The sequence below is a fragment of the Nipponia nippon genome, unplaced genomic scaffold (assembly GCF_047370975.1).
Source record: "Nipponia nippon isolate SJK-2023a ecotype South Korea unplaced genomic scaffold, ASM4737097v1 scaffold_12, whole genome shotgun sequence".
Taxonomy (NCBI): Eukaryota; Metazoa; Chordata; class Aves; order Pelecaniformes; family Threskiornithidae; genus Nipponia; species Nipponia nippon.
The window spans coordinates 13,674,787-13,688,625 of record NW_028262313.1 but is presented as its reverse complement, the minus strand read 5'-3'; the positions used below and the strand labels follow the sequence as shown (position 1 = coordinate 13,688,625).

General features: G+C 56.8%; 1 protein-coding gene across 4 annotated transcripts in view; it reads left to right on the top strand.

Moving 5' to 3' along the window:
- Nucleotides 1–692: 692 nt before the first annotated feature.
- Nucleotides 693–13,839, top strand: part of DLG3 (discs large MAGUK scaffold protein 3) — a 78,704-nt gene continuing 65,557 nt past the window's right edge. For all 4 annotated transcript variants that reach the window (XM_087748908.1, XM_087748909.1, XM_087748907.1 and 1 more), the window contains exons 1-4: nucleotides 693–813; nucleotides 2,904–3,035; nucleotides 10,282–10,430; nucleotides 12,073–12,222. In XM_087748908.1, coding sequence (XP_087605034.1) covers nucleotides 798–813; nucleotides 2,904–3,035; nucleotides 10,282–10,430; nucleotides 12,073–12,222 — 447 coding nt within the window. In that variant the 5' untranslated portion in view covers nucleotides 693–797. The remainder of the gene's footprint in view (nucleotides 814–2,903; nucleotides 3,036–10,281; nucleotides 10,431–12,072; nucleotides 12,223–13,839) is intronic.

Here is a 13,839-nt window from a genome sequence, read left to right as displayed (position 1 = left end):
GATGGAGGGGGAGATGAGCTCTTCCCACCCCCATGCTGGACACAAGTCCTGCCCCTGCTGCTGCTGGCTTCATGCTTGCAGGCCAGGGTGCTGGCACCTCATGCGGCAGTTGGTGCCTGTTGCTCGGGGGGGCAAAGGGAGCAGGGGCTGGGGGTGGAGGATGTCTGGGGCTGGCAGGACCACGGTCACCCTCCTGCTGCTGCAAGGCTACAGAGGTGTGCGAGGGAGGGGAGCAGGGGGCTCAGCATGGGTCACTTTGCAGCTGGGCCTTGAACTTGGAAAGGGGCACCGGGACGTTTTACTTGTTCCTACCTATTTATGTCAATAAATCAGCGGAGCCCGAAGGGGTGAGCCGGACATAACTGCTTCCTCCCCCTTTCCCGCTCCCCCGCACCCCCCTACCCGCAGGTCCCGGCTGCCTGGAGCGCTGCCGGTACCGGCCCGGGGCAGGCGGGGATCCGCGGCGCGCCCCTGCCACCTAGCGACAGCGCGGGGAAGCGGTGCCGGGGGCCGAGCGGCTCGGCCGGGCCGGGCCCTCCGCAGCGGGGAGGGAGGGGAGACCGAGCCGGGCGTGCCCGCAGGGGCTCCCGGGGCGGGGTGCGCAGGCCGGGCCGCCCCGGCAGCCCGGGGGCTGGGAGCCGCCGCGCCCGGGGCAGAGCAGCGGGGGCGCTCCCGGAGGCGGTGCCGGCGGGGGGCGGGCGGGGGGCGGCTCCTCGGCCGGGTCCCGCGGGGCGGGCGGCGGCTCGGCCGCTCGCGGGCTGGCACCGACCGGAGCGGCCGCCGGCCACGGCGGAGCGATGATTCGCCGGGAAGGTAAGGAGCGCCGTGCCCTGCCCTGCCCTGCCCTGCCCGCAGCGCCGGCACCGCGGCCTGCCGCGCTCAACAAGTGTCTGCCCTGCCGGTACCGGCACCGCGCCCGGTGCCCGCGCCTCCGGGCACCTCGCTCCCTCCCTCCTCGCCGCGGGCCGGGCCGCCCTGCCCGGTGCACGCCCGGGGCTGAGACCTGAGGACCGGGTGTCCCGGCTTCGTGCCCTCCCCGGGCTGCGGGACACGTCCTCGTACCGCCGTGGCTGAGAGCGGGTGGCCGTGGGATGCTGTGCTTGCAGCACCCTTGGGTGCTTGGGGAGGGCAGGTATGGGGGTGCGGGCCCTGCGAGGAAGGGCCTCCTGTATGCGGGACTTGCACCTTGAGGCGTGGTGAGATGGGCCCTGGACACCGTGTGCTCTTTCTTGGGTGCTGCAGGAAGGGTGCTCAGGTCTCTCCCCTGTGCTGGGGGCACGGCACTTCCCTGCGTTCGGTGCCCCAGGGCCAGTGCTCCCCTGCTCCCGCTGGCTGTCACCCGGTGCTGGTGGCCAGGGGTGCATGCCGCTCTTTCTGTGCAGCCTGGACTGGGGTGGGATGTTCACACCAGGTTTGCAATCTTTGTGTCCTGGTGTGGTGGCCCCGGTTCTCCACCTGCTTCTTTAGTTTCTGCTGATAAGGTCAGGAATGACCAGGCGAAGATGACTCAACTCCACTCGCGGGATGCTGGGTAGTGTCTGAAGCCACTGTCTGATCTTGCAGAAAAGGAAGCCCTTAGTGATAACACAGGGCTGGGATGCCCATAAAGCCCAATAAATCTGGAGCTTGGGGAAGTCCCTGCTTTTCTTGGAGCCAGTGTGGAGCCCAGCTCTGAACAGGAGCTATTCACGCTTCCCCAGGCTCCTTTCTCTCTTCTGCTCCCACAATTAGTCAGTGTGGGCCGGTGACACAGGCAGGATCCCTGCCCCTTTCAGCCGAGGAGGAGCTGGGAGGGGAGCCGGCCGACGAGCTGGGACAGCAGGCGGCACATACCCTAGCAGACACAGGCCCCCTTGTTTGATGACCTGAATTCCCTGCTGAGAGCCCTGGGATGAGCAGGGTCATCCTTTCTACATGAGTTCCTGGGTTAAAAGATGAGTCCCCAACAGTGGCAGAACTGCTCCTCCGCCTCCTTACACAGACACCCTTTGTCTGCGAGCTGCCTGGGTGACAAAGGGAAATATTCACTGATAGGGCTGGGACGGGCTCAAGGTCCACGGGAGCTCCCCACCCACCTGAGAGATGGGTCACATCTGGGGCTGGAGCTGGACTGGCAGCTCTGGGTGTCTGCCCAGAGAAGCATGGAGGTGTCCTGGCACAGAGAGATCACAGCTCCACTATTTTAGGTCCAAGGTCGTCTCACAGCTATGGTGAGCCCAGTCTTTAACCAAAGCATTGCTTCATGCCAGCCTCCAGCTCCCCTCCTGGCCAGCATCCCTGACACCAAGGCATCATGTTCCTTTCCCACTGTGTCTCCTGCTGACCCAAGGCTGCTTGCTGCATGGAGCAATTCTTACGCTTCACTGTGTGGAAACCCAAGTTTTGCCACTTGTGTAGCTGAGCTGTTTGCAATATCTCATGCTACATGAGTGGGGCTACGCTCAGCTTTGCTGCAGCCATCTGGCCCTGTGTGGGAGACTGCAGTTCCTGCAGTGGTACTCATAGCCCTGTGCAACTGGGACATGTCCAGCTCCTGAATGGCTTTTCTGCCTGGGAGGTGGCAGAGGTGCTCAGGCTGCCCAGTGCCACGGGGTTTGGAGGTGAGTCAACCTGGGTTTAGCCTCTGATTTTCAGGGTCAAGGAGGGCCAGCAGGCAGAACCACCTCCCCTCCAGCCCCTACCCAACTCTCTGCACCTCGCAGCAGGGTTAGCTTTTCCAGGTATGCATAAGGAGGCTGCTTTTGTGGCTGCTTGACTCTTAAAAATCCAGAGCTGGAAGGTAACTTGAGGCATTATCCAGGTGAGCCCTTTGCACTGCTCCAAGGCTGCACTCGAGCCCTCCCTGATGATGTCTGTCCATCCTTCAGTGTTAATGCCTTGTTACTTCTGTGTTATCCCTGCAGACACTGAACGGGCAGTGGAAATTCTGACCAGATACCAAAGCACCTTGCAGTCCCCGGAGGAGCAGGAGCTGAAAGCCTCCATTGGAAAAGTCTCGCACATCTTCCAAAGTGAACTCTTCCAGGCTCTGCTGGGTAAGCCCCTGCCTTGTGGTCCCTGGGGCTTTGTGGTCAGTGGGCTCTCCTGCGGGCCTGATCCTGCACAGGTGCCCAGCACTGACTAGGCTGGGTGCATCCTGTGCAAACACATGGGTGCCTGTAACGCCAGGGACCTGGGCTGTGTTTCTCCTCCAGGGCTTGGGCAGGAGATACCAGGGGTTGGGGCTGCAGTTGGTGGGTGTTTGCGATGTGAACAGGATTCCTCAGTCAGGTGATTGTGGACAAGGGGTAAAGCCGCCTTCATCAGGCCATGCCAGATCTATCCAGCACCCGCTAAAGGATGCTGCAATGCCGTGAGCAACCTCTGCACAGTGCAGGCACGGTGTGTCCGCAGCCACCACTGGGTTTCCAGCTCTGCTGCTGTACCAAGGACACCCCGCCACAGGGCCTCGCTCCTCCTTGCACCCCTCAGCCTCATCACAACCTGCTACTTTCCGTTCCTGCTGCCAACTCAAAGGGAAACTAAATTTTTCTGTCTTTGAGAGAGAATCCATGCATACCCAGCTCCTTTTGGGGTATCCTGGCCTTTCTTGCGCTTGGACCCACGAGCACTTGCGAGTAACACACTGTGCAAGCGGCCCACACAAGAAACGAACTTGACAGCGAGGCTCGTCTTGGGGCTGGGCACCAGAAAATGCTATTTTGAGTGCAGCGTAAAGTTTTCCGTGTGTATTTAGACAAACACAGCTGGAGTCTCGCCGGACTATGCAGCTATCTCGCTGAACAAGGTCATTTGAAAATGCACTTTCTTTGCAAAGTATTTTTTGTAGAAAAACAAAATTCAGTAGTTCTGGATTCTGAAGTTGCTCGGCTCCGTTCCCTGCCAGAGCATACCAGATCCTGGCTGTGCGGGTTCACTTAGGGCACTAATTTTGGAGAAGTTGCAGTGTGCCGAGAGGGGCAGGAGCTCCTGCTCAGCTCCTCTCCTTAAGTCCCACTCGCTGTGAGGATCGGGGAAGTATGCGCAGCCCTGCCGGTTTCCGTTCCCGGGTCTCATGGGAGAGAAGCCAACTTTCCCTGCTGGGAAGGAAAGGAAAGCACTCGAGAAGCTCTACACCCCAGAGGACGACCCAGGCCCCGGGATGGAGAGCTCCACGCATGGTCTATGCCTCATTCTCGGTGCGTTTTGACCCAAGGCTATCTCAGCCCTGGTGCTCCCCCTCGCCATCGCTCTCCTCTTGTGGCAGCTCTCACCTTTTCTTCATGCCTCTGCAGCCAGAGACCTATTTCTGTGCCCACAGAGCCCCGAGTTGCCAGCAGCTCCTCTGTGCTTCAGGTTATCCATTGAAAATGAAATACAGTCATGGGATGAACGGTGTGCCCTGAGCTATTTTATTCTCTCCTCTCCTTGTTCTTGCTGTTGGACCATCACCTGGAGGCTTTCAGCCCCAGCATGTCCTTGAGCAGGGCTTGTGCTGGGACATCTGTGCCATCGGCAGCAGAGACACATGGCAAGGGAGGGCTCCCCAGGACAGTGGGGCCCCATGCCAAAGGGACCAGCATGTATCTCCTTCCTTGCACCTTCATTTATACAATCTGCTCTCAAAATGGTCCCCAGTCTATAGTTAGCCCCATGCTGGAGGCAGTGGTCCCCAGCAGGGCTGTGATTGCCTTGGCAAACCTGACACAAGCCCAACACCCCTGGCTGCTTTTGCGTGTTCCCCCAGCCCTCTCCAAGGCTGTGTGAAGGCAGAGAAGCAGTTTTCCCAAGGCCCAAGGCTGTTCATATTAGTGCAAAAGTGTTGTGGAGAGAGCATAGCCGGAGAGAGCACGTCCGCGCGCACGCTGAGCTGGCTGCAGTTTGCACACTGGCACGCGGATGCTGCACAGACTTCCCAGCTCCCTGCTCTAAGCCGTCTGTCTTGGTGTCCTGTCAACACTGGCACAAGGGAGTGTTGCTTGATTGCTGGTGACCTTTTCAACTGGTTTAACAGGATATTAGTTCCCCGTGCCAGAGCAAGCTTTCTCTAGATGTTGTGTTTACCTAACTAGGAATTTGCATTAATTACTTCCACCCCCCCGAGCGTGGGTTTATGAATTTCTCTGTCCCTGCGTGGACACGTGTAATGCGGTGTCCAGCTGCATGCTTGCTGTGCCCGCACACAGCTGGCACACACCGGGGTCGCTTGGCGTCCGCAGTCCAGACTCGCTGGAGCATGGTGACAGCTCTGGGAGGGTGGTGGAGCATTTCTATTTTATTTGCTTTTCACCTCGCCTTTTCCCAGTGGCCTGCTGTGTCTCTGTCTGAAGTTTGCTCTGGGTCACAGAGCTGGTTCGGAGTTTATCGGAGGGAGGAGGATTTGTAGGAGAGCCGCAGGTACGCCTCCCTGCACAGAGGCTCCCATCGCACTGCCCCACGCCGTGCCAGACGCTTCGGGCTCCAGAGAGGTCTCAGCCTGCAGAGGTCCCTCCTCTTGCAGCCTTTCAGAAACAGGCTTCCTTTTTTTTCAACCCCTGAGGCACATGAATGCATGAGCATGGTACATCCCTGTCCTCAGATCTCATGCTCCTACAGGTAATGCTCTCCTAAGACACGCGTTGGCTGGCTTGAGTTTGAACACCAGAATGCATTATGCCATAGTACAGTTACCAGAAGTGCCAAACATCATGGAGTTTTCAAGTTGGTCCACGTGAAAAATGCCAGGGATATGGCTTTCCATATGCTTTTTTTTTAAGAATAACCTGTTTTGTGGACTCCAGAAGCCCCAGTTTGCGGAGCTCCAGAGGAGGATCTGCTGGGATGTTCAGATAAAGCCTGCGTGGTGTCCAGGGCTGGTTGTATCTGTCACTGTGAATGTGCGTAGTGTTGCTCTGCACATGCACTGGTTTCTGCCAGACTCCTCTGAGCACGGCGCAGCCCCTTAAATCCTTGTGACCACCGTGCCAGACTCAGCTCCCTCTCCCTGGTGCTACCTGTGCCCCGGGGCACGCTGACTCTGCCAGGATGGCTCCTGGCCCAGCGGGTGCCCGGGTGGCTGGCTCGGTGCAGCGATGCGGGAGCTGCTCCGTGCTGGAATGCACCAACCCCTGCTCTGCACAAAAGAAATTCCTTGGCGGTGCAGAGGGAAAACAGGCTGTGCTGGCTCCCTCCTCCTGGCCCCTTTTTGCCTGTGTCTGAAGCCATGGAGCCAAGCATGTGATTTGCAGGGAAACAGCCCGGTGAAAGGGTGCTCAAGGAGCATGGGCTTGGGGACGCTGTGGCTGGGCTGGGGCAATCATGACCCTGCTTTTCCTCTGCTCCCTGGAGCCCCTCGGGGAGATGCTCAGCCTTGTCTCCTGCCGCCAGGGAGGACGGGGCTTGCACGCAGAAGCAGCTCTCTGACCTTTCCTTCCCAGAGCCAGGGCTGAAAGGGGCTGTTGTGCCCTTTGCAGCAGGCAAAGCTGGGCGGACAGGCAGGGTTTGTGTGCGCTTGGCCACCCCGTCTGCCAACAGCCCAAAGGGCAGAGCTCCTCCTGAAAGCCCTCTGGGGCTCGGCTCCTCTCCTGTGCCCAAGCAGCGGCTGGCGTGGACCCCAGTGGGGTCCTGTCAGCTGTTCGGGCACCCAACCCTCCCCTGTGGCTCCTTTTACCCCAAAAAAGGTTCCTCCCGGAGAGCCCTGCTGCTGCGGAGGCATGAGGAGAGGCAGGATGTTGCTGACGTGCAGTGCTTCCCTGGGTGCAAAACTCCAGCCGGGAACTTAGCTCACCAGCAGCTCTGCTGGGGATAGCGGTCGTGGCTTCACTGGGTGGCTGCAGGAACTGGGGTGGAAAACTGGAGGAATCTGGAGGATTCCCAGTCCTGAGGACTCCTCCTCTTGCAAATTAGCCCGTAGCCAAGGACGGAAATTTGTGGCTTCCTTGAAAACTCTGCTGTGGTGGCCATGGGTGTGAATCCTCCCTACGGCAGCAGGGCCATGGCTGGGAGGCTGGTACGAGGCTGGAGTTTCTGCTTGGGGTAAAATCTGCTGATGACAGTGCACGTGTCGGGGAAGAAATGTTATTTTCTGGAAGCACGTGTGCCGACTGGCACAAGGGTGCTGCATTAGCCCTCAGATGCTGGTGCTATAGAAATATTTAATGACATTTATTTGACTTATTGACCCCAGGAGGAAATTGTTAGACAAATTCTAATCTCTGTAAATCTTGAGTTACTCTTCCTTATTGGATCCAGGGCAGATTTACACTGTCATCAAACACAAATTGGCCTCTAGGACAGAACATGCAGCAGCATCTTTTGCTACCACAACATCCTCTTACTGAGGCTTTTCAGGTAGTGCTGCTCTTAAAGTGTGCAGGTGAGGCAGACTTGTGTGCAACTTGTGATGCCCATAAGAAATTAAGGAAACCAGCATATATTTAAATTATCTTTAATGCCACATGCACGTGTGTTCTAAAATGTACTCCTGTCACGGCCGTGCCATTCGCTGCCTGAACCCCATCCCCCAGTCCTGAAACTCCTCTAACCCCTGGTGCCAGCAATGATCCCCTCTCCCAGCAAGCATCTCAAACAGGCTGAGGGTTTGGGAGGTGGCGAGCGGCTGCTTCGGAGGACGAGCTTCCTGCTCTGCAGGCGCCTTGCCAGCTTGGCTGCCCAAGGCTGTGTTCCTGCAGCAGATGGGTGACAAACGGGGATGCCAGCAGTGGTGCACCCCCGCGACGGGGCTGTTCAAATCCTGTTTTCATTTTTGCAAAGTTTTGTGCGTTCCAAGCGTAATCCACGCAGCCAGGGGCCCCTGCTATCCCATGACACAATGACTATTTTTATAACCAGAGGGAGAGATGTTTTTGCATGAAAACAAAGTCCCATTTGTCTGGCTGTGCGATGACTGCTTGCCGTGACCTCATGTCTGATTTGTGAGGGCTTCAGGGGCTGCCAGCAGCGCGCTCAGCACCTGGGGGGCTGCAGAGGGGATGCCCCAGGTGCGGTGGGTGGATCCCACTCCTCCCGTCATTGCCGGCTGCCCCATTTCTCCCGGGGCACAGGACAGAGCCTGGCAATGATGCAGCACAACGCAGCAGCTCCAAAATCAGCATCGATGCTGGGCAGTGACACAGTGCTCCCTGGACTTGGGTGGCCACACGGGCCTGGTTGAGCTCCCTGTGGGCACAAAGTCACTCTGCCAGCAGCTGAGATTTATAGCAGCTTTTTCCCTGCGGCTGGGAGGTCACCAGGCAGCCCCTGGGAGCTGGATGATGGGTGTCAATGCTGCTCCCTGGCCCATCTGCAACATGGATGTGCTGCTGCAATGCATGGGTATGTGGTTAAGCACAGGGAGAGGATGGGGACTTGCGTCTGGGGGTGCAGTCCTGCTTTGTGAAAGCCTGCCTGGGAAGCAGCGTCGGGCAGGGCTCAGCATGTCCCCGCTTACACTGCCCAGCGCTCACCAGATTTCCTTTAGAAATCTTTATAAAGTGGGCATTTAATACCCCGTGGTGCCTCGGTGTGGCATAGTTTCAGGCGAGAAGTCGCACACTGAAGGGCTGGTGCAGCTACTTCATCCCTGAGCTCCCAGGGAGCATTGGGGAATGGCCACGGCCCCCTCGAGTGGAGACCCACCGCTTGCCCTTGGGATTGCTCGCAGAAGAGGGGCTCTCCAGCCTCCTCCACAGCGGACACTGGTACAGAAAATGAACTGAGGTTCCTGCTGTGGCTTTCCCCGCTCCTAGTGCTTGTTTATGCTACTGTGACTTTTTGGCCCTGCTGGCTCTGCCGGGCTTCCTGTTTCCCAGGTGCTTGAAGGGATTTATTACCTTTTTATGCCTTTTGCAAGGCGTTTACCAAACTCTTTTGGCTGACCTTTTGGAGCTTTACCTTTAACCTGGCAGCATTTACCATCCTTTCTGGTTTTCTCATTTGGACACAGCTTCAGCTGTTTAGATGGATGTCTTCTCGCTTTTAATAGCCTCCCTTCCCCTGCGGTCCAGCCTTGCTTTCCTCCCTTTTGCCTTTACGGTATCCTCCGGCCAGGCACTGTGCATTTGCTTTGATGTCCCAGTGGGTCTCTCTAAATAGGCCTAGCGCTTCCCACAAATGTTTTACCCTCTTTGTTACCCCTTTCAGTTTCTTCGTAAAAAAGAAGAAACTTTTGATGTAGTTCCCTTTCTGAAATGAAACACTTCTGCAATGGGTAAATTGGCTTTCGCTGCTCCTACGGAGGTGCTGGATCCGGAGGTCCGTGTCTGACCTGGCTCTGGAGATGAGCTGTGGGGGCTGCTGGGGGCCGGCAGCTGCCTGAGTGTGCAGCAGTGGGGGCTTCCTTAGGGAGGAGCGAAGCCCACTGCAGCTCTGCTGCTCCCTGCAATCCTCCACGTGTGCCCGGGAGAGGGTAAAATGCTCCTGGTAGGGGTGGGAGAGGGTCTGGGCTCCCACAGCCTCTCTGGAGCTACACGCGGGCAGCAGCTGCCATCAGGTCCCACTGTCACCCCGTAACTGTCTCTGGAGCAGTGAGGGCTGGGACACCCCATTCTCCTACCTCTCTCTGGAGCCACTGTGATTTACAGCAGCAGACTCGGGTCCTTGGAACCCAGAGCGAGGATACCTGACATCTGCTTGTGGCAGTGCGCAGGTAGTATTGTGCCAAGTGGGAAGAGGGAATTTATCAGGGAAGGAGCTGGAGATAACACAGCTGTAGCCATCACCTTTAGAGCTTGTACACTGTGAGCCTGCTGTCCTAGTGCCCTGTGCCCTTTCTGCTTGTCTCCGTGGGAAGGGAGTCCCTCTGCAGGCCAGGAGGGCTGGGGAGCAGTGATGGGGAGGGAAAAGCCTGGCAGCGTCAGGGCAGGCAGGCAGGCAGGCAGGGGCTGCCTGGCACAGGAGGCTGCTTGGAGCAGAAGGGGCATGGGACCACGCATGGGGCTGGCACAGCCCGGAGGAGAGCAGCATGGGGTGGGTTTATGATTGATGTTGCTGAGCGCGGTTTGCTCTTACTCTCCGTGAAGCATGTGGTCATTGCTCTGTGGAAGTGCCCATGCCTTCCACAGCCATGGGGCACTGTGCGCTGAGCCAGACACCCCATTGCACCTCTTGCCTTGCAGGGTGGGGTGCGGTGGGCAGTGCAGCAAGGGTGGGGAGCCAGCAGAGCCCTGTCCCAGCCCATCACCCAGGTGCCAGCCTCTCACAGAGGGCTCAGACTTATGATGCTCTGGGGGCAGAGCGGGTGGGCACAGGTGCTGCACCCCACGCAGGATGCTGGCATCAGGCTGCCTCCCTGGTCCTGTGGATGTTTCTCGTGCTGTTTTGCAGATATCCATGAATTCTATGATTTCACACTGCGCTCCGCACCCCTGCAGCCTCCCAGCCCAGATGCACATCGTGGCACAGCCAGGCAGCAGCACAGGGCCAGTGACCCCAGCTCCGCAGTCACACCTGGAGAGCCCCAAAACCTCCCCGAGGTAAGAGCCGCTTCGGCACGATGCTGCAGGGCCAGACCCTGCAAGCTCCTGCACCAAAGGGGAGGCAAGGGGCGCGGGAGGCTGCTGGCCACTGCAGCCCGGCCAGCTCACACCCAGGGTGTTTCCACACCTCCTCTGTCATAGCTTGTCTCATTAACGAGGCAACTTCTCTGGTTCACAAGTGTTAATTGAATTACTCCTAATGCAAATAGCTTCAGCTCCAGCTCTGGTTCCTGCTCTGCTGTTGCAGCTGGATTAGTTGCTCCCGTCTGATGCTGTCTCCCACGGAGGCGTTTCAGCTGTCTGATCTAGCCACCTCGCAGGCTGCTTTTGATAAGTGAAGTAGGTTGAGTCTTTTAAGTTTTCCTTTTCAGGATTTTTTCCTAGCTCTCAGATAACTTCTGTCTCTCTTATTTGCATTCTTTTTAATTTTCAACAGCCTTTTAAAAGATACGACACCAGGTGGGGAGGCAGGAATTGAGCAGTAGGGTCTCAGTTATCTCAAAGGCACCAAGGTAATTAAAATTGCCTTGTGCCTTTGCACGCCCTCTTCCCATCCCGCTCTCACTGCCTCGTGCCCTACCAAGGGATGCTGTGGGATCCCCCTGAACTGGGTAGACAGGAATATTTGTGCAGAAATGCAAAAATTCGGGGATTCCTCCTTTCAGTGAAATAATCCTATCAGATAAACACCGTATTTCTGCCTCACGGATTGAACTGGCTTCCCTATCATATACCCGTGGGGACACCAAATTTGCATGGCACACAGGGACAATGGAGCTGAACGATGTCTCCTAGGGAGGAACGCCTTAAAGGAGTTTGATGATCAAGCACAGGGTAGACAAAACTGCCCACAATCAGTGCAAGAGATATCTGTGTCGCTCTGACTCAGGAACCATTTTAGTCCCATTTTTTCTTGTCCCCCTTCACATTGCCAGTCCCTCTAGTTAAAGGCAAACCAGCAGATCTAGTCTGTGTTTATGAACAAATTTTTAGTGATGTTATACCATAGGCAGCGGGATCCCACTTCGGTTTTTTGGGTCTCCTGTAGCTTTGATCCACCCACTGGTGAGCTGTGCTGGCAACAGCCGCTGGTCTCTGCAGCCAGGTCAGTCCATGGGGCCCTGAGGAGATGTGACAGTCAAGAAGGGCATTTAAGGATCAGTGTGGAAACAAGTGGGGAAGCAGCCATGGGCCTGGTACAACTGGTGTGAGGGGCGCTCCTGCTCCCCCCGCAGTGCCCTGCATGCAGCAGGGACAAGCAAAACAGCCAGTCTTGGGGCTTCCCTGCACCGGACACAGCCCAAGCCCATCGATGCCATCAAATCCCTCCTCCTTTCTCAAAAAATGTGTTTGAGGCATCTTGTGTTGCTGAAATGTGAAATGCAACAGGGAGCTGCCCCCACCCGGCAGCAGGACAGCCCCGGGGTGCCCTGCCTGCCAGCCTCCACTGTCGCCTGCAGTGACCCCGCTGCCCATGGGGCCAGTGCCAGGGCAGGCTCTCACAGGCGGTCGGATGCTCACCAAAGGCAGTATGAGCCCCCTGCACAGGGGAAAGCTCGTTTTGGACTTCCAGAAGTGGTAGGAAGGCCTGGAGGTGGCTGGCCTGTCCTACCCACATGTACCCCCTGTGTTGTTTCAGGATCCATCCCGGGACGGTGAGCTTCCTGCAGGGGCTGGGGATGGCACACCGGGGACGCCGCCACGGCTGGTGAGGGTGACGGCACGGAGGACAGAGGCACCGGCCAGCGTCTGCAGCCTGGTGCTTGGCTCTCGCAGCGCCCTGCCCCAGGTGAGCCTCTGTGCGCCCCACGCCACGTCCCACCCTGTCAGCCCCGCCGGCGGCTGGCACTGAGAGCACAGCACCGGGGCCGTGTGCCTGCAGCACCACGGGGATGGTGCCAGGGAGGCGTTCTGCTCCCCTGGGGCTGGCAGTGTTTCCTCATGGCTATGCTGGTGATGCTCAGGTTAGGAAATCTAGCAGTTACCTGTGCCAGGGGCTGGACAACACCGAAATCATCCCCCATTTACCATGGCCCAGTGTCAGCCCTCAGGGCTCAGAGGGCAGGTGGATATGGTGCAGAAATAAAGAGGCTGCGTGGAGCTGGAAATTCTCCCAGCCCCGTCCCTCTCGCCCCCAGCGCTGGCACACTCCCACGTTGCAGATTTCTGTATTTTTTTCTCTGAGCTCTTAAATGGCAGGTCCATTCCTCAGCTTACCAGGAGCTTTTCTCTGCTGTCTTATTTACTTGGAAATGCCATTTATTTGGATGTGCATCGTAAATCTCAGCTTCCTCCTGGTGCGAGTGCATCATTTGGGCTACCCATTTGAGGGGAGTTTTAGGGACGAGCGAAGGGCAAAATGCACTTTTGGGAGGGATGAAGTGGCCGGGATGGATGGAGCTCACCGCAGATTTAAAATTATATGAAAATGTTGTTTTCCTTGGCATAGTTTGAAATAATGCTTGTTTGCTAAGTCAAAATCTTCTTCTGAAATATTTTAAATACAAAAATTGCACTGCTTCTTTTCTCTCCTTTTTAAATGTTTCCCTTCTTATTCTGGACTGCAATAAAATGGGTAACGCCCCATTTTTTCCCCTTACTGTTTAATTTCTCCTTTTCCTCTTGCTACTTTCTATGTCTTCAAACATTCACCAAATTTTTACCAGTTTTGGAAAGGCGGGATGGTGGTTTTCTGAATACGACAGGAGGATGAGCTTGGCTGCTGGTCTCCGTTCGCCAGTGGGAGGGAACCATGACGACAGATGGGGGCGTCACGGGGCAAAACCCGCAAGGGGTGAGAGCCTGATGAGTCGGGAACAGTCAGATTTTAAGGGATTTTCTTCCTAACTGTCCCAGGCTGTGGAGTGCAGCAGCTCTTGCATCCAGCCCCAAACGTCTGGCTGAGTTGTGGTGTCTCCTTTAGCAGCAGCCACCTAGCTTTGATTTTAAGACTTCATGCAATGGGGAATCTGCTGTGTCCCTAGCCTGGCTGGCCTGATGGTTATTTATCCTTCCCATTAAAAATCTGCACTTTGCTGTTAGCCTGGATTTCTCTTGCTTTAGCTCCCAGCCCCAGGAAATTTTGCTGCCTTTGTTTGCTAGGATAAAGAACCGTGGCAATCAGAAATGTTCCCAACATGTAGGTATTTATAGATGCGTCTAAGTTCCCTGTTAACTTTCCCTTAGATAAACTAAACAGATTGGCTTCTTCACTCGCTCAGTGTGAGGCAGGTTGTTCCAGCCCTGAAATAATTCCTGTCTTTCTTTTCTGAAGCTTTTTTTATTTTCAGCCTCCTCCTTTCCTAGCCTGTGTCGGTATGGGTCAGGAGCCAGTCCTGAGTGCCAGCCGCTGGCACTTTTGGGGTCACCCATCCACGGGGACCGCAGCTGCTGGCCCAGAGCAGGG